The sequence below is a fragment of the Lycium ferocissimum genome, chromosome 11 (genome assembly GCF_029784015.1).
Source record: "Lycium ferocissimum isolate CSIRO_LF1 chromosome 11, AGI_CSIRO_Lferr_CH_V1, whole genome shotgun sequence".
Classification (NCBI taxonomy): domain Eukaryota; kingdom Viridiplantae; phylum Streptophyta; class Magnoliopsida; order Solanales; family Solanaceae; genus Lycium; species Lycium ferocissimum.
Genome location: NC_081352.1, coordinates 38,492,429 through 38,515,663, shown reverse-complemented (window position 1 = coordinate 38,515,663; position 23,235 = coordinate 38,492,429). Strand labels below are relative to the sequence as shown.

Genomic DNA, 23,235 nt, shown 5'->3' with positions numbered 1-23,235 from the left:
CACCTGGTTTGTTTCTTAATGTTTATGATTTGATGTGATTGAAATTCAAAGCTTGTTACATAAATTAAGAAAAAGTTGAGCTAACTTTACTTACCAATTAAACTTAATGTAATTTGAAGTCTTATCCGTGACTATTTAAATGTATCTTTGACTTATGAATTATGAGCGGCAAGATTGAGATCTGAATATTATTTAAACTGATCGCTCATATAGTTAGTCAGTAATTCTTACTACCAAGAAAAAAAAAATATAGTTTAAACGGTGCTGCCAAAATGATTGTATATAACAGTTCTCCAAAGAAAATTTGCCACACAGAAACTCTTTGATGTATGTTTCGAACTGCTATAGATTTAATTTTATACGCAAGAAAACTTTCAAAATGTATTGTGAAAGCGACCAAATGATTCCGGTCACGCAACTACATATGCTTCGAGCCGGAGCCAGGACTTTCACTAACGGAATTCAAAATATGAAGCATTAAACATAAGAAGAACCAACAGGGATTCACTGTCTATTAGATATACATCAAATATAATTTTGATGTTATATAGCAACAAAAATATACCCAGTGTAATCATACAGTATAATTTTTTTAGGAACGGCTTCGTATGACCCCCTTGCGATACCTTAGCTCCGCCCCTGATTCCAGCCTTTCTCTAATTTTTAAATAGAAAGAAATAAACATGATGAACCTGTTCTTAGTAACAGACTCACGTTTTTGTTAAAACGTGTTAATCGAAATCTTGGCAAAATCTTTTTATGTGTGTGCAAATTAAATAATATTAACTTGTCAATATTCATGTATACTATATGTTACCATTGCCTTAAATTAATATAAAGGTAAAAAGTAATTTGAGACAAGAAGTAAAATCTTAAAATTTTGATGCCAACTGCATAGATCGGTTTTATGGCTCTTTTTATAGGTGATGTTTTTTTTTTTTTTTTAATTTTATAGGTGATGTATAGCACGAGAAACCGATAAATAAAATACCTGAATTTTTTTGAATGATTATTTTTTATTTAAATTGTGACTAGTTAATAAGATATTATTTCCTCGTAGTTGTCATATAGGATGTTCTCATCCTTTATCATGGAACTTCTTTTGCAATTCGAAATCTTAAGATATTGGCCTAAGATATTCATCGGTAAACGAGAACAAAAATTATTATATTTGAACAAATTTCAGATACTTTTCTGATATAAATCATCACATTAAGGGTAAAAGAAGTTTAAATTGAATTATTTTTAAATATTAGAATGTGTCGTCCTTTTCTAAACGCACTAAAAAAGAAAGTGATCCCGTCACATAAATTGAGACAGATAAAATATGTTTTTTGTTCATTTTTTTCTACTAATTTACCATTTATCCTATGTAGATCGATATGTTAAAAGATTCTTCTATTTTTAATAAATTACATTTTGCGTTCTTTTTCCCCTGCACCCAATGTAACTAGCCTCCACCTCAGTGGCGAAACTAATAATTTCACTACGGATGTTCAACTAGCCCCCAACCACGTTCTTATGTTCAACTAGCCCCCTTTGTCACCACGTTCTTGTATTGCCGTAATTTTTTTGTACACAAAATATATTTTTTATATATATTTAGTATCTTCCTTTGTCATCTCTGGTCTATCTCGTGTGTATTGTTCATAAAAAGTAATATTAAGTTGTACACAAAATATATTTTTTATATATACTTAGTATAATTTTTTGATAAAAAATCGTGTTTAGCTGACCCTGACTATCATTCATTCTACGTGTACTGCCCACCTATAAGTTTTATTGTACATCTCACTTCGAATAAAGTAGGAGGGGTAAAAAAAAAAAAATCAAGTTACATGTTGGAAATATTAACAATATTAATCCAACAATCCCCCACTAACGGTAAAGAATAAGAAGAAAAAAATAGAATCAACTGTCAATATCTTCCGATTTGAATTGACACGTAGTGAAATGAGGCAACAACTAATATCGACAAAGTGAAGTACTCTTGAACTGAATGGACATATATTGAGACCTCCACAACACATAGTATATCCTTAATTTTATGCGAACTCCGCGATACAAACACAGTGCTTTTATGGCCATGCACTAAACCTCGGGTCTCATGAATGCTCTAGAAAAATAGCCTAAGTTTTTCATAAAATGCGGCAAATGCCTTCACACTCACACAACAAGTCTATCCAAACACCACCTTAAGGCTATGGTGTTATATCCCCGTATTTTGTACGTTGGAATATTTTTAAGTTGGTGGCGCACAAAACCAATTTCCGACGTTGTTTTAATACATAACTTAAGAGGAAACATTAAGAAAATTTGATGAAAAGGAATTTCATTAACCACATGTGTATTAACAATCCACCAAGTATTAATTATATAAGGAGCTAAAGATATAAATTAATCATCCTCATCAAAATATGAAAGGAGAAAGAACAAGGAATTGATGGCTACGGCCGAACAAACCCAGAACAAGTTAAAATTGGTCATTAAAGAGGGTCTAACATGGAGTGGTTGTTGAAGCAAGCAACCATTAACCTAGCCATTTAATCTTTATTTTCACATGTTATGCATGGTTTGTGTACAGTGTGGAAATGGAATCATGAAATTGATGCATGTTGATGTTGGCAGGATTATAAATATTTATTTATTTTTACATTTATGTGATGAGAAGGGTTATATCCAACAAGTCCCCCACTAACGCTAATTTTATTTAGTGTAATTTGGTTGTCGTGTTGTGGATTGTTAAGAATAAGAACAGAAATGTATTGTTGTTGTTCTTATGGCATTTGGAAGTTTCGGTGTAATTGTTTGAAATATTGTGTGAATTGTTTAAGGAATATTGTTTGAATGATCATTAGTAATTGAACTAAGTGTTGGTTTGAATATCTTCCGAATGTTGAATTATGTGTAAAAGAATTACCAATGAGAATGCGTTTGAAATTACTTATTGTAAAGGTTGTTGGTATTGTTGTTGATGATATTGGCCGAAACGAGGCAACAACTAATATCGACAAAGTGATTATGATTAATGTTTGATGCTTTGTTGTAGATTTTGGGAAGCCGACACTTAAGTTGGATTAATGGACATATATGTCTTAGTGTAAGCAAGATGACACGATCCTCGGGGTAACTCTGTTCCTATGATCCGAGCATGTTCACAACACATACTATATCCTGTCTTTTATGCGAATGTTAGCTTAATGATTCTATATGTACGCGATACAAACCCCCGAGATTTCCCTTGTATAGTCCTAACGACATCTTTGAAGAACCTAACATGATTACCGTTTTAATTCTCGAGCGTCGACTACTTACTTATCCATTGAGTACGCTCTTGTAATGATGATTTATGTGCATATGGTTTCTCAACTACTACTGCTCGTGCTTTTAGTCCGGTATTCGTGCACACTCTACGCACTAATATATATATATATGATGATATGATGATGTGATGATGTGATGACGGTCTCATGATGATGATGCTCTAGAAATATATATATGATGACATGATGCCAAGTTTTTCATAACTCACTAGAGGGCGGATACGGTATATATATATATATATACGATGATATGATGATATGATTATGATATGATTTTGCTTACCGACATATGTATATATGCATGATAAGTGTTTCAAAAGGCAAGCTTTTCACACTCACGTTAAGACCCTGTTCTTGATTTCACGCTTTACATCAATTCTATCTCAAATCGACCACCTTAAGGCTATGGAATCATTAAGAGCGTAATAAGCTCAACCTTCCTCATATGCTTAATATATCGGAGTTATGTAAGAATCCACTAAGTGCTTCTCAATAGCACCACCACAACGGTTATGGAAACATTAAGAGTAAAACTCATGTTTGTTTTCCGAAAAATCCATCATGTCATGTTTTGCGGGCCTAAACACGACCCCTCGGCAAAGTAAGGGTCGGGTGCCCATCACGCCATGGATTAACATATGGAAACTCAACCTTACAAAACACTACCACACGCCATAGGGATAGGATATGTAGTGTATATTGATAGCCTAAATGGCTTCATTTGACCACAAACGGATATCCACCATATTACCTCAATCCATAGGCTTTAGCCCTATCCCCCTCGACGCTTCAAAATTATTCTCTTTTTTCAAATTTTTGGTTAAAGGATCCGCCAGATTTCTCTCGGACATTACAAATTTCAAGTTTCAACAATTACTTGACAACATCATATCTAACGCAAATGTGTCCTTCTTCTTTTTTTCCATTTCACACACTACTCTTAGCAATTTCAATTGCCTCCTGTGAGTCACAATGCAAATAAACTGGTTTAGTTTGTTTTCCCATAATAGCACATATGTCAATGTTGAAGCTAAAAACATCATATACAGATAATAACATGTGAGATATTTCAAGAATGCTATATGCACTTGTAACACTTTTTATTTTATTTTTAAAAACATTCTCAAAAATGCAAATCACATTTTTCATGATGAATATATTTCTCAATTTATTAATCTCCACTATCTTGAGAATAAAATTTTCCACTCATGAAAATATATATCACGCATCAATGAAGAATTTTTAGATAAAAGATAATTTTACCTTTTTATCTCTTGAGTTTGATAGGTAGAAAAGTACTTTACCTTTTCAACTCACAACAGGGCTAGTAGAAAACTTCTACCTTGATATCCGCTGGTTTTCAACTCTTTGTCACCATGACATCCACGAAAGAAATGTAATATATCTTTCCACCTCTACTCAATGTGTTCTTGAAATTAGCTAAGTCTGAATGCACTAGTTCAACCAATTATGTTTTTCTACTAGTTACAGTCTTAAAAGACCTTTTGTTATGTTTTGTTTCTACACAAGCTGAGCACCTAGAAAACTCCCCAAAATTCATCTCATGAATTAAATCCATTTTCTAAATCTTTTAATAAAAGCAACATTAACAATAGCCTGCCCTACCACAAATCAATAGACTCATAATGAAACAAAGGTCAAAGGAGAAAATAAATAAATTACCAAAATGGACAATGACTCGTGATCTGTTCAACGTAACCTTCTAGCCATTAGACGACATTTAACTCAATTTAATCCAAGAATTTCAAATGATTGTACAAATTTACTTCAAGGCTAATTCAAAAGAATCTGTTATAGAATGGTGATGTTAACTAATTAATGGTGTATTACACCATAGAGCAATCAGCCAACATTAGAAATATGGTGGTATAATTAACATATTAAATTCATGTATATAATTTTTTTTCCACCTCAATTCCCAAATAAAATTTTTCATTCCAACACTAACACCAATATTATTTCCAAAATTGGTTTTAAGAACAACTTTCTCATTCCAAGAACTTAAGTAGTTCTTTAACCGCCAACATAAACAAATCATTCTTCTTCTTCAATTTGGGTAACATTAACATTAACTCGGCTAGCACAAATTTACTTAGTAGCACTAGAGCCTAACACTCAATCTCTTGCATTAACCACAACAATTATATCATCTGCTTAGCACAAATTCATGTCAAAATTTCTCATTTTTACTTATTTAGCGGAATTATCATTTCTTGAATCTAAGTCTATTGTTTTGTGAGAGGTCTAATTTCATTACCATGATGTTCGCTACTATACTCGTTGAGGTGGTTATTCCAATTTTTTTTTTTTAAAAAAACAATTTGTTTTATCCGGATTTCAGGCAGTACTTTGTCAACACGGATGATACATTTCCTCAAAAGATGAAATCTTCTTTGAACTTGCTCTTTTGCTCCTTTACTATTCCGACTCAACAAAGTTTGGATATACTGATTCACGGACTCATTAACAGGACTAGTACCAATAGGACTAGTAGTACTACTTCCCCCACCTTGGGGAAACAGAATACCCCTAATACAGTGCATCTATTTCACTCATACGTGGGCTTTTAATTTGCATCCAAGACACCATATACCTCACCATATCATTTTTCGACCCTACATCATACGCAAAATCTTCCCACTGCGTGTGACCAGACAAGTAATCGAGCATGTTAGACACTATATTAGTTATAATATTCTCACTACCAAAATAGTTAGCATGTCTCAAGGCTTTCATAACGACATTCTTATCATGGCTCGCTCCAACAAGTATATCCAACACATGATCGTACGCTTTATCCAAATCCTTTATTAACATATCTCTTACATAATCCACAATATCCCATTCAGGATCATCAAACGAATCATGGGTTCGGGTTGATGACATTCAAGTTAGGGTGTGGGCTGATACTTAGATTAGGGCATTGAGAAGCAATAATAGAAGAGGAATTCAAATTATTTTCAACACTTACCAATGAATTTATTTGCTTGTTCGTCTTCTTTCCCATTGTCGGTTTCTTCAAAAATATCGCAGACGGGGTTTAGGGTTTAGGACAGACGGCGTTTAGGGTTTAGGGCAGCTGGTGTTTTTAGGGGAATGGAAGTAAAAGAGACATTTGAGTTATTTGTTTAAGGAATAAAGACTCAAGTTCTAAACGTTGAGTAAAAGGGACTCTATCGTATAATTAAAACCCACTCAAGTTTTAAAACTCAAACTCGTACCGGCCGACCCGTTTTCACCTCCAACATTAAACGATATATGTTCTTTCTTCCTCTCTTTTTTACTGCTTTTCGTTTCTCAAAATCCTCCATGAAATCGTGCATATCCTATCATCATCTACTTTTTTTTCAAAAATAAAACGTAGAGTTAAGGGATGCAATATTGTGAAAAATCGCTACAAAATACAGATTACTAATACTATTTGTAATTGTACGAAAGTGATAATTAAAAATGTATTTTAGGTGCTTAATTAATCGTTTGATATTATTTTCCCTATTAGACCTAGGTTACTTATGTAAAGAACCCAAATTAAATAATAAAATAAAGTAGTCCGGCTAGGTTCTTGCAACAATATGGTCGAGGTTGAATTATAGGTGTCAAGGGGTCGGGTCGGTCTAGCAAACGTTCGTCCATCTGTCACGTCTTAAGGGGTTAAGGGCCAAAACTAGCTTATGAGAATATTGTCGTGGAAAAGTGCGCTAGGTTTCTATCTAATTTTTTTGGGGTATTGGTAAATTTTCTACCTTTGAGTTTATTTTATTTCTCTCGCCGCAAAGCTAATTTACTGTTGGGTTAAGTTGTCATACATGTTGCAAATGTCATCTAAATCATTGAATTGAAAATCATGTACTAGTAAAACTAGTTTTCTCAAATAACGTAGGTTTTACATATACCACAGTCAAAAATCTTGAACTCTTAAGTATAATGTGATTTTCCGATGATTTTAGTTATTGTTTTCTATGGAAACGTGATCACGTTTTATACTCCGCCTCCGATACTTAAAATAGTGAAATCATGACTGACAACAAAAACAAATATCTTGCTCGCACCTCAAAGCCCTAACCATTGCCGATGTGGGCCTACTCAAGGGTAGCTCAAGAATGAGGCTGGTAAAACATTTGCTTTATGCCACCAACATTTTGAGGCCCCCAAAATTTTAATGGTGAATTTTGTGATTTTAATTTTGCTTAGATAATATTGAAGATTCTGAAGAAAAAAAGTGAAATAAACATATATATTTATATATAAGAGAGAAAGAAAGAAAAATTGCCTACTTTTTAACAGAATTACTTTAGAACTTTGAATTAAACTACTCAAATCTTCATATTAATAATAATGTTTTCACAACAACATCCAAAGTAGTGTATTGCAAATACATGAGTAACACCTTAAGACTATTCTTGACCTGTACGAAAAGAATTATTACTTGAATAGGCGTGATACATTTCCTCAAAAGATGAAATCTTCTTTTAACTTGCTCTTTTCGCTCTTTACTTTCTTTCTAAATATTTGATCTTCTCATCAAAATTCAAATCATGTAACTCACTTAAGACAAACATTCCGACTCAACAAAGTTTGGATAAACTGGCTCACAGACTCATTAACAGGACTAGTACCAATAGGACTAGTAGTACTACTTCCCCCACCTTGGGGAAACAGAGTACCCATCTTAATAGCCCGATGAATATCGAACTTACTAGTTAGTAAATAACACATTGTATCTATTTCACTCATATGTGCTTTTAGTTTGCATTCAAGACACCATATCACTCATCATATCATTCTTCGAACCTAAATCATACGCAAAATCTTCCCACTTCGTGTGACCAGACAAGTAATCAAGCATGTTAGACACTATAATAGTTATAATATTCTCACTACCAAAATACTCCCACCGTCTCATAATAAATGTCACCTTAGCCAAAAAAAATTGTTTCATAATAAGTGTTACCTTAGAAAACCAAGATATAAATTGGCTAGTTTTATCTAATTCTACCCTTAGACAAAAAATGACAAGTTAAACTAACATCTAAATGATGATTGGAGAAGCCACATAGTAACTTGGTATTGTCGGATTCCCAATGTCAAAAGATTTACTACTTGTGCATGCTTTAATCGAGAAGAAAAAGTAATTTGTTTTTATTATATAGGGGTAATTTGGTAAACTTCACATTGCATTATTGATTTCTTAATATGCGTATTTTTAGCTAAGTTGACACTTATTATGGGACGGAGGGAGTAGTTAGCATGTTTCAGGGCTTTCATAACGACATTCTTATCATGGCCCGCTCCAACAAGTATATCCAACACATGATCGTACGCTTTATCCATATCCTTTATTAACATATCTCTTACAATCCACACTATCTTATCCATGTCCTTTATTAACATATCTCTTACAATCCACACTATCCCATTCATGATCATCAAACGAATCAGGGGTTCGGGTTGATGACATTCAAATTAGGGTTGATGACATTCAAATTTTTTTTGCTTGTTCCTCTTCTTTTCCCATTGGTATCACAGACATTTAGGTTAGGGCATTGAGAAACAATAACATAAGAGATATCAAAGTTTATTTTCATAAAGGCCTGATATAAAAGCATTCTTTATAGGAAAAAATCAAAACCCAGTACGCTTTTTCTTCTTCGTCCTCTTCCATGCATTTTTTTGCTTGTTCCTCTTCTTTCCCATTGTCGGTTTCTTGAGAAATAACCTTGTAGTTGTTTTAAAATCAATATTATTATGTTAAAAATTTATTTTAACGTTAAATTAAAAATATTTAAACAACTACAAATTTTTTTTTTACGCAAAGAACAAGTACAAAAAAACAATTTTAGGTTGTTTACATAACCTTGTTTTAAAATCAATATTATTATGTTAAGTTAAATTAAAAATACTACACTGCAAATAACAAGTACAAAAAAGAAAGGCGACGCTAAGTTTTTCGCGTTAAAGAGGATGAACGCCCGATGAGTCCATCTAACTTGCAGATGAAAATGAGTGCAATAACAACTCAAACCGTAAGAAACATTTTTCAAAAGAACCTAAAAACACACAACAAAATAACAAATTACATACACTATATTATGGAATGTCGTTCTCTTTATTTATTCAAAGAGACTTTTAAACAAATTGAATTCATACGGAATCTCCTTATACGGACGACTTGGAAAATGAAGTTGTTTGGACTGCGTTAATATTGCACATTTCAGCACATTTTAAAGTACTCTAAATCTTTTTTCATCCCACAAATCATATCACTTGTATTTACAAATTTCACATAAAAGAGTTAGAGTTATTGCATAAATTCAAAAGATAAAAAGATCTTAGCCTTAAACTCGATCCTATGGCACATATATATGTTGATATAGTGCAAAGTTAGCCATTTTCACATTGTTTTTTCTTTGTTAAGAAAAATATCATCAACTAAATTGATATGAAATCTATTCAGTTTGTGAACGGCAGTATTTGTTAGGCAACTTGTTAGGAAGGACGGAAACAAATAAAGAGTTAGCTATTATAAAATAGGACTTCTGAGTTAAGAGATTTAAATATGACTTACCCAAATGGCTTCTTGAATATCTTTTCAGCTCCTCTACATTCCATTTCATTACTGTGAATCAGCTTCTAACAATCAGCGTGTATTTTGTCAACCCACACCATAATGAAGGTTAAGTTCTCAATGAAACTAAATGCTCGTTGGATCCGGGCCAGGGAATCTTGGTCTTTGCAAAATACAAGCAATCTTCTGCTGAATGGATTCAAATCATCAATTACTTGTGTGCATGATGTTTCTCTCTCAACTTACATACTAAAACCTGCTTCGTTTGGTGATCCACGGTCAAGCAACAACGATATATATACCACCTCCAACCTTTTGCTCAAGAAGATAGGAGAGCTTTCCATCCTGATCGTCATCTTTGGCCATTATAACTGCTAAATAGTATTGTTAAATGTAATGGTATTAATAGAATAGTGCAAACTAAAAAACTACAGATGAAGACTCACACATTACAGTTGCTGCACAAAAAATAAGAAACACAGATAGAGAGACACACAACACTAATTAAGTCGAAAAGACCCTAGGTATACACCGAAACAACTTAGAGCAAACCAAGGTTTTACCTCAGCTCGGATAGCTCAGGAAAAAATCACTAACATATGAGACCAAATACATCAGAAAAGTAAAAAGAGGCACAAAATAATACAATGAAGTGGTTTAGAAATGGAGTGGGGTGAGGTTAAATTATACTCCCTCCATTTTAAAATAAGTGCCCAAATGGCACAGTAATAGTCTTCTTGGAGGGTTCAGGTGTTACGAGTCTCAGTTGGGGTGTCCAAGTGGAATTCCTGAACAAGTTCATAGACCTATTTATGTATTACGCCTTCGTTTTGCATTGTGCAATTCACAGTGAGGTGAACTGCAAATGCCTCTGTTTATCAATTATGTTCTTAGAACATAATCATATTTAGTTAGGAACATTTGTGAGATTAGCTATTACTGAAACTTTTGGAATTCCTATAATCATATTTAGTTACAGAAAATTGGAATTTGAATACCTGCAGGCTGCAACACTTCCATCTGTCCATTTCATAATTTGTAGCTTCAATCTTCTTTTAAATGAATTTGGTTTTGCTTTTGCTTCTGTTTTTATTTTGTTCTGTATTGCCTCTTTAGTAATGCATTTTACATTTCAGAATATGACGCATTGCATTTGCTGTTCATTCACCTAAGAATCCTTCACTTGAATATTTTTTCTATTGTAATTGTTGACTAATTAGATGAGTTTGCAACTAATAGTGAGGTTATTTACACTTATTACATATGGTTGTTGGAGATTGGCGAGAATTCCTTCGTTTTGGAATTGGATCGGGTAGTGGGTCAAAAAATTGGGGCAGGTCATTGAGAGTCATTTCCCGGTAGGCCAGGATGTGCTTTCTATGTAGGGGTAAACGGATGCACCCTTGCATTTTTTTGTGCTGACGTATATCGACCAAAGATGGGAAAAAAAAAAAAAAAAAACGTTTCTTCGAGCTTTTTTTTATATTCTTGAATTACCTGCCACAATCATGAGATTTGAAAGATGGGAAAAGACGTTTTCCTTCGAGCTCTATATTCTTGAATTACCTGCCAAAATTATGAGATTTGAAAGATCTGAGGTTTGATGAGACAAATATGTTGTCATCTTTACTACATATATACTCCATACATTAAGATTATCAAGGAAGCTCTATCGTATTGTTGAATTCGTCTTGGGAGTCTATTCTTACGAAACTCGGAAATAATGGATCTGTCCCTTAAACACTTAATCTCATGAATATCAGGCTTAATTCGCTTAGCACAAGGTTCCAACATGTGACTCAACCTTTGCCAATTGAGCTAAATCCTACGGCCTTTCTTCGTGTTTTTTCTGTAAAGGATATTTTTTCAATGAAGAGAAATTAAATTATTTTAAGGATCAAAGATAAAATCAGATCCTGTCGTCACCCAAATTAAACAATCATTTTGGAGATGCAAACCAAAAACATCTTATTTAGCTCAACCACAAACATCTGCAAAAAAACAAAAAATTAAAATAAACACAGATAATTTCTCCCAATAGAGACAAGACACACCTCAGAGCAGTATCTTTTAGAAGTTTGAGATAAAAATCTATGAATATGGAATTCCTTCAACAATTATCTAATGGTGGTATTATCATGTATGTTCAAAAGTAAAACCTCAACTCTAGATTCAAGAATACAACCCCGACCACAATTTTATGGAAAAAATTGGTAAGCATCCATAAAATGAGGATTACATGCTAAACCACCGCCAAAAAGGGCATATATCATACAGCAAGAAAGGATTTTACGTGTCTTCTATAAGCTCTTCTGCCTCACACTAAAAATCTGTACCAGAATATGATGTTGCCGCTTTGATTTCCTCCTTTACCTGATTGAACACCTTCGGGACACATCACAGCAGAGTGAAGAAAATCAAGGACAACTAATACTCATCTGCTCCACAGTGCAACATACGATGCTAGTTACCACAAACAAACATCCCATTTCCAAGTGAAAGAATACAGACCAAGCAAATCAGCACCATGATCAATGGACTGCAAAATTTTCAAAGGTATAATTCACGTGAACTGACTGAGTTATCATGATTTTGCACCTTAAAACCTGAAAAGACCACTCTGCTTCTGCACATACCATGTCTGAGTGCTTAGATACTGGAGGGTGGTGTTCCTTGACTAAATGATGTTAGGCGTTTAATAAGACTACCCTTCAATGATTCAGGAATTCGTGAGATAAACATTGGTTTGGCATCTGCAATCAATAACTTCCTGCAAGAAGAACGATATTTAGCACGGATATTCTCAGTTTTAACTTGTAACATAAAAAGAAGACGGAGAGTATATTCTCAGTTGTAACTCGCAAGTCAGATCTGAATAATAGTTAGTAACAGACTCCGTGATAATTGTTCATTGGCAATACAAGTTCACGCAAATACATTCTACAGATTTAAATAGTTCAAGAATTGACGGGTAGCCAAATGATATCCATAGATCAGTGAATTGCAAGTCATGCTCATATCTTGCCTAAAGTTAAATCTTTTCTAAACCAAGGATTTTAATGTTTCCAGAAACTTTTATGGGTTCCTGTAAATGAAAATGAAAGAAACATTCTTTGACATCATTGTGTTCACCTATGGAACATTTCAAATCGAGTGCACATGTTACAAATATCTATAATGCATTCGTGCAGTGACTATCTACCTCCTAACAACAAAAACAACAGCAATATCATCAATATCAAACAGCAGCAGCGAGGAAAATTACAGGAATAAGAAACAAAGATCTTGGGGTGCTCGAATGGTATCTTTCCTTTATATTTTTAATCAAAAAGCATCTTGCATTACAAGCTACAAGGATTATAAGGAAATAATATAGTGGCAAGCTAACAGCACCGAGCAAAACAAATTAAGGGAAAAACTTCTCTCTCAGATCATATACTGCAAATTGGAAAAATAAAAACAAGACAAAAGTTGGAAGACTGAATTGTAAAATAGCAAATTTGGAAAAATAAAAACAAGACAAAAGTTGGAAGACTGAATTGTGCAGTGGAGAGGACATGTAAAATATGAGCCAAGGCCAAGACAAACAGCACATGATGTGAGCGGTGGATGCAGTCATAGGATTCAGGGGATTTTAACTCGTCAATTTACAACAGCTAGATCTGGATTCAAAGAGGCAAAAAAGAAAATCTTCATGCAACACATTAAAAGCAAGAAAAGCAGAAAAAGTGCTTGCTGGTCACTTACCTTATCAGAAAAAAGGAAAAACACTTGACAATCACTTTCGGTAAAACCAAACTTTCCATTCATTGTCAATAAAACCCAATTAGGGGCTCAATGCTATTAATTCGCATTGACTATAGGAATCCTCTGTAGTCAATCCAATCCATTACAGCCCATTTCATTTCAATACCGAAGAAGTTTTACCAACCATTAAGGTTCAAACTATTGTTACCGAACAATACTTGTCCCAAAATAAATTATGTATTGATGGATAACTTTTAGCTAAGTAAAAAGAACCAAAAATGATGTCTGCTTTGTTACATTTACCAATATTAGACAGAGCAATTTAGCTATGAAGCGCTACTGGGTAGACGATGAAGCACAGCTGGTGGGCTAATTTGGATGTCAACCGCTGCTGGACTAATTAAAGAATACTCAAGTAGGAAAATCCAGGACGGGAAACAGAGAAGTCTTTTCCCTGTTTCACAGAAAAAGATGAGGGAAATTTCATTTTCCTTCTTTTTGTTTTAGATTGTCCCTAAACTAAGTCCAACAACTAATACGCCTCAATACCAAGCAAGTTGGGATCGGCCATACGAATCCTCACTTACCATACTGCTCTACTTAAGCTCAATCTTAGACCCCCATCTAATACAATAACAAGAAGAACAACAATAATAATAAGAACAATAGTGATAATGTTGGCATATAAATCTCAGCTAAGACAAAAAGATTCCTAGAAAAATTAAGACCTAAAGTAAATATACTAATGTAACAAAAACATAGTCCCAACTGATACATATCACCTATTCAAATTTTTTCTTCCAGTATGTCGTACTTTCGCTAGGTCTGTGTGGATCCAAGAGATTATAAGTCTTTCACAAGACAACTTCCTTCCAAGTGATTTTAGGTCTACCTCGTCCCCCTTTAACACCTTCACTCCCCACAGTCCCTAAACTAAATCCACTTTCTCAAATTAGAAACTTCCTGTGCAGTTTGCAAGATACTTCTTCTGCACACTTCTCCATGATTTTCCCATTATTCTATAATAAAGAGATATTTTGGGACCTACTTCAATCCTAACGCTGTTAAATTTTTCAAGACAATCAACACTATGCTCATTCTTGGACCACTTTCATTTTAGTGGCATAATAGTTGAAAGTTTCCTTAATAATTGCACCAAACCAAAACAGGACAACTACACCACCATGGAGTGAGTATAAAACTTAACCAATGACGGAAATGAAATTTGTACTCTTCTAAACCCAAATAGAATCAACTTGACATATACATTAAAATCTAAAACCCCAGCTTCGATATAGGTGACCAAACAATTATGCTTTCTTTAAACCCCCACACACCCCCCCCCCCCCCAAAAAAAAAAAAATCCCCCAAACTCCAAAGGTATTAAATCTAAATATTCAGAGCAGGCGTTAGTTTCACTGAGAGATTTCTCATTGGGAAGAAGTAAAATGCATTTGTCTTGGAACTTCAACATCTCCATGGCAGTAATTATATTTATCATGTTTACCATACAAATTCACGTCAAAGTCACCTCTTAATCTTTTCCCACTATCATCCTATCCAAGACACTCCACGTCCCAACTTGACCTACGTAGTTTAACTAACACAAAGATGAAGAAGAAAGTTTGGATGTGTTTTTTTAAACAGGAAAAAAGTCTGGATGCGTTATTGCCTAGGAATACAAAGATAATAAAAAATATATGCAAATATGCCCCAATACTAAAGCATGTACACAGAAATGTTAGCTTACTTTTATGAAGGTAGTAAAATACTGCATCTACTAATGAAAAGACATAGCAGGTCAAACAAGTTCGGAATAAGCAAATAATAAGAAACCAGGTAATAGTACCACGCACATATTTGAGTTTTCCATAGTATCTAATTTATCGAAATTTGTATTAAAACAAAAAAGAAGAGAGAAGCAACTTCCGACCTCAAGGACAAACAAGTACTCTTAATTGAACTACTTCAAACTGCAAAGCTAGAGGAACGTACTTCATCACATTAATGTCTGATGCTTGAAAGTCTGATTGTGCCCCTGACTTCTTGGAACGCATAAAAGCATAGACTTCTTCTGACCAACCACATGTTCTTAGAACTAATGAAGCTTCCTTATAGAGCCTGAAACTCATTAAAAAGATAGGGTTAAATATAAAACTGTTAAAAATTTATCCAGCAGGACACAGAAAGCAGAAAGTACGTCACTATCTCTAACCACTAAAAGAGATGACAGCAAAAGGGAGCTTCCCGATTATATAGCTTGACAACAATAAAAATCAGAACTCATAAGCTTGGGTCAAAGTCCTACTCAACCTCCTTGCCCAGAACTATTATCAGTACAGTTAGTGAGGCCAACATAAGATATGGTTAACCAACATCATAAATCAACTGAAAAGAACAATATATGCACAAATTCCACACTGCTCGACAACCCTGTCTTAGACCCTCCTTTTTTTCTTTTCATTCAAATAACTGAAAAGAAACGTTTTATCATTTCCCCACAGAAACTGAAAGCAGAGATGGACCAGACCACAAAATTGCTTTTCCATTAGCTGCGGTGAATATTTACTGCGAATAGCTCTAACCAGGTATGGATTTGGAAGAGATGAGCGGTTCCGGTTTATTAACTCATAGCTCCTGTTTGGCCATAGATTTTGAAGTTGAAACTTGAGTTTTTGAAGTTGTGATTTTTGGAATTTGAAGTTGTGTTTGGACATGCATTCTACTTGGAAAAAAATTGAAGTTTTGTGAGTGGAAGTCCCAAAAACATATTGGAAGAAAAAATTTCAAAATCTGATCCAAAATCCATGGCCAAACGCTAGCTAAGGATATATAATATATGGCATATTAAGAGAGAGAATAATACAACGCAAAATGCATTGGCGTCCTATGCAATCAGGAAAACCCAGCAAAAGGCAAGATCAAAATTCACCTAAAGTTACTTTGCATAATAAAACACGTAAAAGAAACCCCTGGCATTTTCGGAGCACATACAAGTTCTAACAATGTAAGGACAAGTACAATAGTTCAAAACTTCTATCAATACGGTATAATAATACTAAGGCAGAGAAATGCAGGAGATCCAAAGATAAAGTAACATACTCTTTTTTTAATTCTTCCACCTTTGCACGAGACCGAGCATCTTGCTCAAGCAGAATGCATTGATCTGGTGATTTTCTCTTTGAACCTGAGACAGAAGACGATTCAACATGGCCATTGGGGGTCTCCTTGTTTACAGAAATTCTTGCTGCTAGGCCTTCACTATTCTCCCCATTATTTCTAAGCAGACTTACCCTCAATGTATCAGTTGCAACACTCTGGACTTTGCCATTTCCATTTGCTAAAGATGATGATCTAGTCACCTCTTCGTGGTATGGATCCCTTCCTGCAGCCTTTCCATTACTTCCACCATAATCTTTCTGGGGACCGTCTGCTATGGAGTTGGTTGCTACAATTGGAAGTTTTCCATTTCCATTCGTTAAGGCATGTGATCTTGTCATCTGGCCATTACCACAACTTTTGCTAACACCATTCCTCTCTGGTAATGATGCAACCTCTTTCTCTGTAAGAACTGATGCTCTCACATCACCGGTTCTATCGCCAGATTTTCTTTGATGAACAACAATTTTAATATTACCAGAGGTAGGTATTTTCTTGATGGAAGATCTTTCAAATATACTCGACTCCCTCACTGGGCTTGAATGCACTTTACTGACCTTAGACATCATTACATTTTCTTTGTCAGAGGGGTGGCCTAAAACTTGTTTTCCATTTTCTGCTTTTGCCAAGTCACTGGTCAAGATTTTGGATTTAGCCAAGCCATTGGAATGATTGGACTTTGACCCATTAATTGATAGACATGTCTTGGTGGGTGGTGACCTCTGTTTGTTACGAGAGAAGAAAAGGATGTACACCTTCTCCGACAACACTTCTTGCAAGGTTGAAAGAGAAACGCAAGAATCATTACAGCAGTACCAACGACCCACAGCATCCTGTTAAACAGCCAACCAATATCAAAACACAAACAATCAGGTACATAAAACTATGATTGCCTCTATCATCTAACTACTATCATTTTTTACAATACCAAGGATAAAGAATGAAGAAAAAGTTGAGACTCTTGTAAGCCAGGTTAGACAGAAGCTTTCCACCAGTCATGGTGTTGACGATACGGCAACTTTTGCATGTGAAATGATAAGCCAAATGATTTGACTTTTATTTTTAGTAACTTTTTAATACTTCTCAGGATAAAAATATACGAGAGGCAATTAATACGAAATGAAGCTATCACCTTGATATATGCATAATAGTGCCCTGAATCTGGTGAAAAGCCTGAGTGGACAATAGTTCCAAAAAGATTGTATTCTGGATGCAGATCCTGCAGAATAAAGAACATAAAGTAACTTGACTATGAGAGAGATGTCGCTTATTTCTCAAATTATTTAGTAGAAATTTATTGTTCAATCAGCTAGGATGAACACTACACTACAACTACACATCATCAAACTTATTTATGTGAATAGGCACACTACTGTACAGTCAGCAGAAATTACAAGTAAATTCTAAAAGAAGACAGTTCAAAAACGCCTACATGCACCATATACTATGATGCCCAAATTGATGCAACCCATTATAAATCCATTGTACCATGTATCAAGAATGCCAAAAAACACTGTCCCCCAAAACCAAATACGAAACGAACTCTCTGATTTTAATTGGGAAAGAAAAATCCAGTGGTGGGGGAGCAAAATGGCATCTATTGAACTTAATCACTACTGCGCACACCTGACTCGCTTTGCACATGTAGCTTGAAAGCACTAGAATCTCTTCAAAAGCAATGGGCTTATCAATCTTCCCACCATATATTCCTTCAAACCTCTATCCACAAACAAAAATAAGTTAGCATTGGCAGTTGACAGTAAAACACAAAAGACATAAAACTCCAACTGTTTTGTACCTTGAGCTGAATGACAAGAACATTTGGTGCTTGAAGAATTGACATTTGCTTCCTTGCTGTCACCAATTTCTTACAGCTAAACAAGAGTAAGTCCTTACTCCAACAGGTTCGCAAATACGAACTCACAACAGCACATTTATCATACAGTATGAATTAAGGGAAAAGGAAAGAGGATAATACTTACTTCTCGCACTTGTACTTATTGTTGCCATCCAAAACCTCAGGCTGAAAAAATCTCTGCAAAGCATCCTTGAGTGAGCTACTGTGCAATACATCAAGACTTATATCCATGATCTCGTCCACCTTATTTGACTCAGCACCACATGACAAGCACTTAACCTGGCTCTGCAAAGCACCCCCAAAGATCTCCTTAACAATGGTATTCCCATTTCCATCAGCACCACCTCCACCACCCTTCCTTCTCTGCTGCTGCAACTTCTTCAACCGCAAACACGTATTGTGGCAGGCGTCAATGACATAGCGCAAGAATTCATGGGCATCCTCTTGTCTCCCATACCTAAAATGCTGGGCGAAAATCTTTAAGCAATTATTAATCTTGGCCGGAGTATCTAGTGCTGACTCGAGACTCAAAGACCTAGCTATTCGCCTTTCTAATATACAAAAAGGACATTCGTTCTTCTTCTCTGAAGCAGCTGCAGCTCCAGAATCACCTGCACAATATAATAGGAATCTTAATTCCAAGAAAAATTAAAATACCGGGGCATCAATCAAACAATCTACCGACTACACATCAACTATAAAAAAAAAAAAATAGCTGAGGTAGGCAAGGCTAGAAAAATAGTTCAAATATCATGATTCAATTCAGAACTAGTTGAATGATTTGAGACAGCTATATGAATCCTCAATAACCATAACAAATACTACGTCTCAATCACAAACTAGTCAGGCCTATACTACGTGAATCATCAATAACCATAACAACTAACACCTCAATCCCAAACTATTAGGTTCAATACCAAACTATTTAAGCAGTTGAGTGACTTGAGACAGCTATATGAATCAGCAATAACCATAACAACTACCACGCCTCAATACCAAAACTAGTCGGGCCTATACTATGTGAATCCTCAACAACCATAACAACTACCATGCCCAATACCAAACTAGTCGGGCCTATACTATGTGAATCCTCAATAACCATAACAACTACCACGCCTCAATAACAACTAGTCGGGCCTATACTACGTGAATCCTCAATAACCATAACAACTAATACCTCAACCCCAAACTATTAGGTTCAATATACGAATCAGCAATAACCATAATAACTACCATGCTTCAATAATAAACTAATTGGAATCAGCAATATGAATCCCAAATTAAAAGAAAAATTATTAATCCCAAGTAATCATTCTGCTTAAATAGGGCATGTAAGGACATGTATGAAGTAAGAAAACAAACACACATACAGAAGGGAAGATGAGTCTAATAGAAAGTGGAGAAATACCCCCCTCAACCCCAAATTAGTCGAACAACTACCACGCCTCTATCCCAAACTATTAGGGTCGACAATAAGAATCCGTTATAAACGACTCCATACCAAACTAATTGAGGCCAGCTATATGAATACTCAATTTCAAAAAAAAAAAAAAAAAAAAAAAAAATGAAACTGGTAACATTATATGAAAACTCATTAATCATTATAGGAATCCACTGTAAACATAAATTACCACACATCAATATCAAACTAATTGGTATCGGGGCCAGCTATATGAATATTCAATAATCATTAAAGGAATCCACTATAAACTAAAACTATCACGCATTAGTATTTAGTACCAAACTAACTGGGGCCAGCTATATGAATCCCCAATAATTCATTCTAGTTCAATTGGGCATGTAAGTATATCAATGCTAAAAAGGGGTCTTAGCTCATGTCCACAAACACATAAGGAAAGATTAGTTATAATAAAAAAAATTAGTTAAGGTAGGCTATAAAAATATCATGCTTCAATTCAGAACTAGTTGAGTGACTTGAGACAGCTATATGAATCCTCAGTAAGACGCCTCGGTCCCAAACTAAATCGGGCCTATACTGTAGGAAAAAACAAGGGAAATTATAACATCAAATATATCATTGATTTATAAGCAAGTACAAGTAATGTTTGAGTCGTGCTGGGCACTATAAAATAAACAAGCCTTCTCTATAAGATGAGCAGGAACAACAAAATTTAAATAACAAAGCCAATACTATCTGAATCCTCAATAACCATAACAACCAGTGGACAATCTATGTATGAAAAATGGGTCACGCGAACCGATGGTCACCCGACTAAACTCGGTAATTTTTTTGTTTTGAAATCTAATATTAACTGAAGGAACTAGACCAAGTGGAGACTGGTTAAGTGTTGAGTTTAATCCCTTAAGGAGTCTTTTTAAAAAAATAAAAAAAATCAACTAAGGTGAACTCATCCATCCTGGATTTGCCTCTGATAACAACTAACAATTCAATTCCAAACTATTAGGTTCAATATACGAATCAGAAATAACCATAACAAACTACAATTCCTCGATACTAAAATAATTGAAGTCAGCTCCAATAAACCATTCTACATAAATAGGACATGTAAGAAGTAAATTAATAATAATTAGTGGAGAGAGAGAGAGAGAATAATTACAAGAAGAGGAATGTTGAGATTTGAGGCAGAAATAAGCAAGTGGAGGGGTATAAGTAAGGCACTGAAGGACAGAGTTAAGATAACAGGAATTGCCAAGGTTTTTAAGCCCTAATGGAGGACCAGTTTTGCGTCTCAGGTTTGGCTGCCAATTCATTTGCAAATAATAGCCCATTAACCCCCTGCCGCGTATCGGCTGCCCCCAACCCGCAGCCACCACGATCGCATCGCCTCTTCTCTCTCTCTATTTCAATTGTTTCTCTTTTTCTTCGGTTAGGTTTTGTAATTTCGGTTCAGGGAGGAGGGAGATTTTTGTTTGGAGAACAAGGGGGGTTTTAATTGTGGTTTGAAATTTGGGCAAAATTTTTGCTTTGGGTGAAAAAATGAAAAGAATAGTGTGGCGTTGTTGGGTATATAGTGTAATTTGCGCCAAAAAGGAAAGAAAGAAAGAGAAGAGTAGAGGAGAGTGTAGAAGCAGGTGAAAGTCGGGTCATTTGCACTTCTCTCCCTATTTTGTGCAGCTCTTTAATTTTTGCCAGGAAACTTTGGTGTTGCCCAGTGGATGGGTCGTTCTTCAGAGCGTGATCTTAATTTGAAGATAATGCCATAATTTTTTTCAATATATATCTTATTAGGAATGTATATTTGAAATGGATTCATCTTTTTTTAGTTTATTTGGATCAACTTAATAGGTTTTTTTTATTTACAAATATGAAAATTATATCTCAAAAATCAAGAAACGAACGTAATTAGCATCTTAAATAAGGAATCACACTCATTCCCATTAACAACTGAAGTAAAATCAATATTTTCATTAAGGAACTTGCATCTCTCATGTATATTAAAAAATAAATTTGTACAAATAAAATAACATCTTCAATAAGGGAATTACACCAATCAAAATAAAAAAAATAATAAAAAACTCTTGATAGGTAAATACACCCCATAAGTAAATGTAGAATTAGATAAACTACAAGTTTTCAAAAATAAATCGTAAATTTCATGTTTTTTTCTAATCAGTGCTTACGAAATTTCCATCACTATTTAAGTAGCAAAGTGATTTAAATTGAATTTAACAATTATAGAATAGCATAATTTTTATAATACACTCCCTCCATCCATTTTTATTTGTCCGTTATACTAAAAAATATATGTCCATTTTTACTTGTAAGTTATATAGTTTGAAAAACAAGACATAATTTACCATTTTATACCTATTTTACCCTTATTATTAAGTATTCCAATTCATTTCTCATTTTATTTATTACTTATTAAGAGTGTCCCAAGTCAAATATAGACAAGTAAACATGGACGGAGGGAGTAATAAACAAAAGAAATTATAAAAAAAAATGAATTTTGATCTTAATCCAAAATTCCCATTGGGCCCCAAGTTTTTCAATTTAAATACTCACAGATTTGAGATTAAGAGAAATGCTTTATTTTAAGAGAATTTAAAGTTTCCATTTGTGTGTTCTTGCTAGAGATCATAAATAAAATAATAGAAAAGAAGAAAGGCAATATAAATAATAAAAAGATAAATAGAAAATTGAGAGGATCGAAAAGGGAATTACTGATACAAAGGAAGTAAAAAGCGCAAAGAAAAACGGGAGTCGGAAAATGTTCAAGATAGATTCAAACTTGTGTCTACAGTAATTGGCACCTTTGTCTAATTTACGACATCGTGGGGGGATCAAATATTTAACCTAATTTAAGCAAATTACAACATAAGTATATAAAAAATTTATTAATCGAGGGGTGCAATGCCACCCCGACCCTAAAGGGTGGATCCGCCCCTGGTTGCTCCTCCCTTGATTGGAGATCTCGAGTTCACATTTTTTTCGAAATGGGTCTTATCTGATGCGAATTCAGATATAATCAGGTTTTTTTTTTTTTTTTTTGAAGGGGTGGGGCGGGGGGGGGGGGGGGGGGGCTAATTACTCCAAAATTAGGAAAGATCAAACTAAAGATGACCAGAATTGCGCCAAA

General features: G+C 34.5%; 1 protein-coding gene across 1 annotated transcript; it reads right to left on the bottom strand.

Annotated features, from left to right (window-relative positions):
• Window positions 1-11,964: 11,964 nt before the first annotated feature.
• On the bottom strand, window positions 11,965-21,502 carry LOC132038641 (ubiquitin carboxyl-terminal hydrolase 25). Its single transcript, XM_059429322.1, has 9 exons — window positions 21,253-21,502; window positions 18,798-19,284; window positions 18,614-18,689; window positions 18,442-18,534; window positions 17,948-18,034; window positions 16,759-17,648; window positions 15,652-15,777; window positions 12,546-12,679; window positions 11,965-12,448 (listed from the first exon to the last, which is right to left on the bottom strand). Exons 1-8 carry the CDS (start codon window positions 21,422-21,424, stop codon window positions 12,559-12,561), a joined length of 2,052 nt encoding a protein of 683 aa, XP_059285305.1. The 5' UTR covers window positions 21,425-21,502; the 3' UTR covers window positions 11,965-12,448; window positions 12,546-12,558.
• Window positions 21,503-23,235: the final 1,733 nt, after the last annotated feature.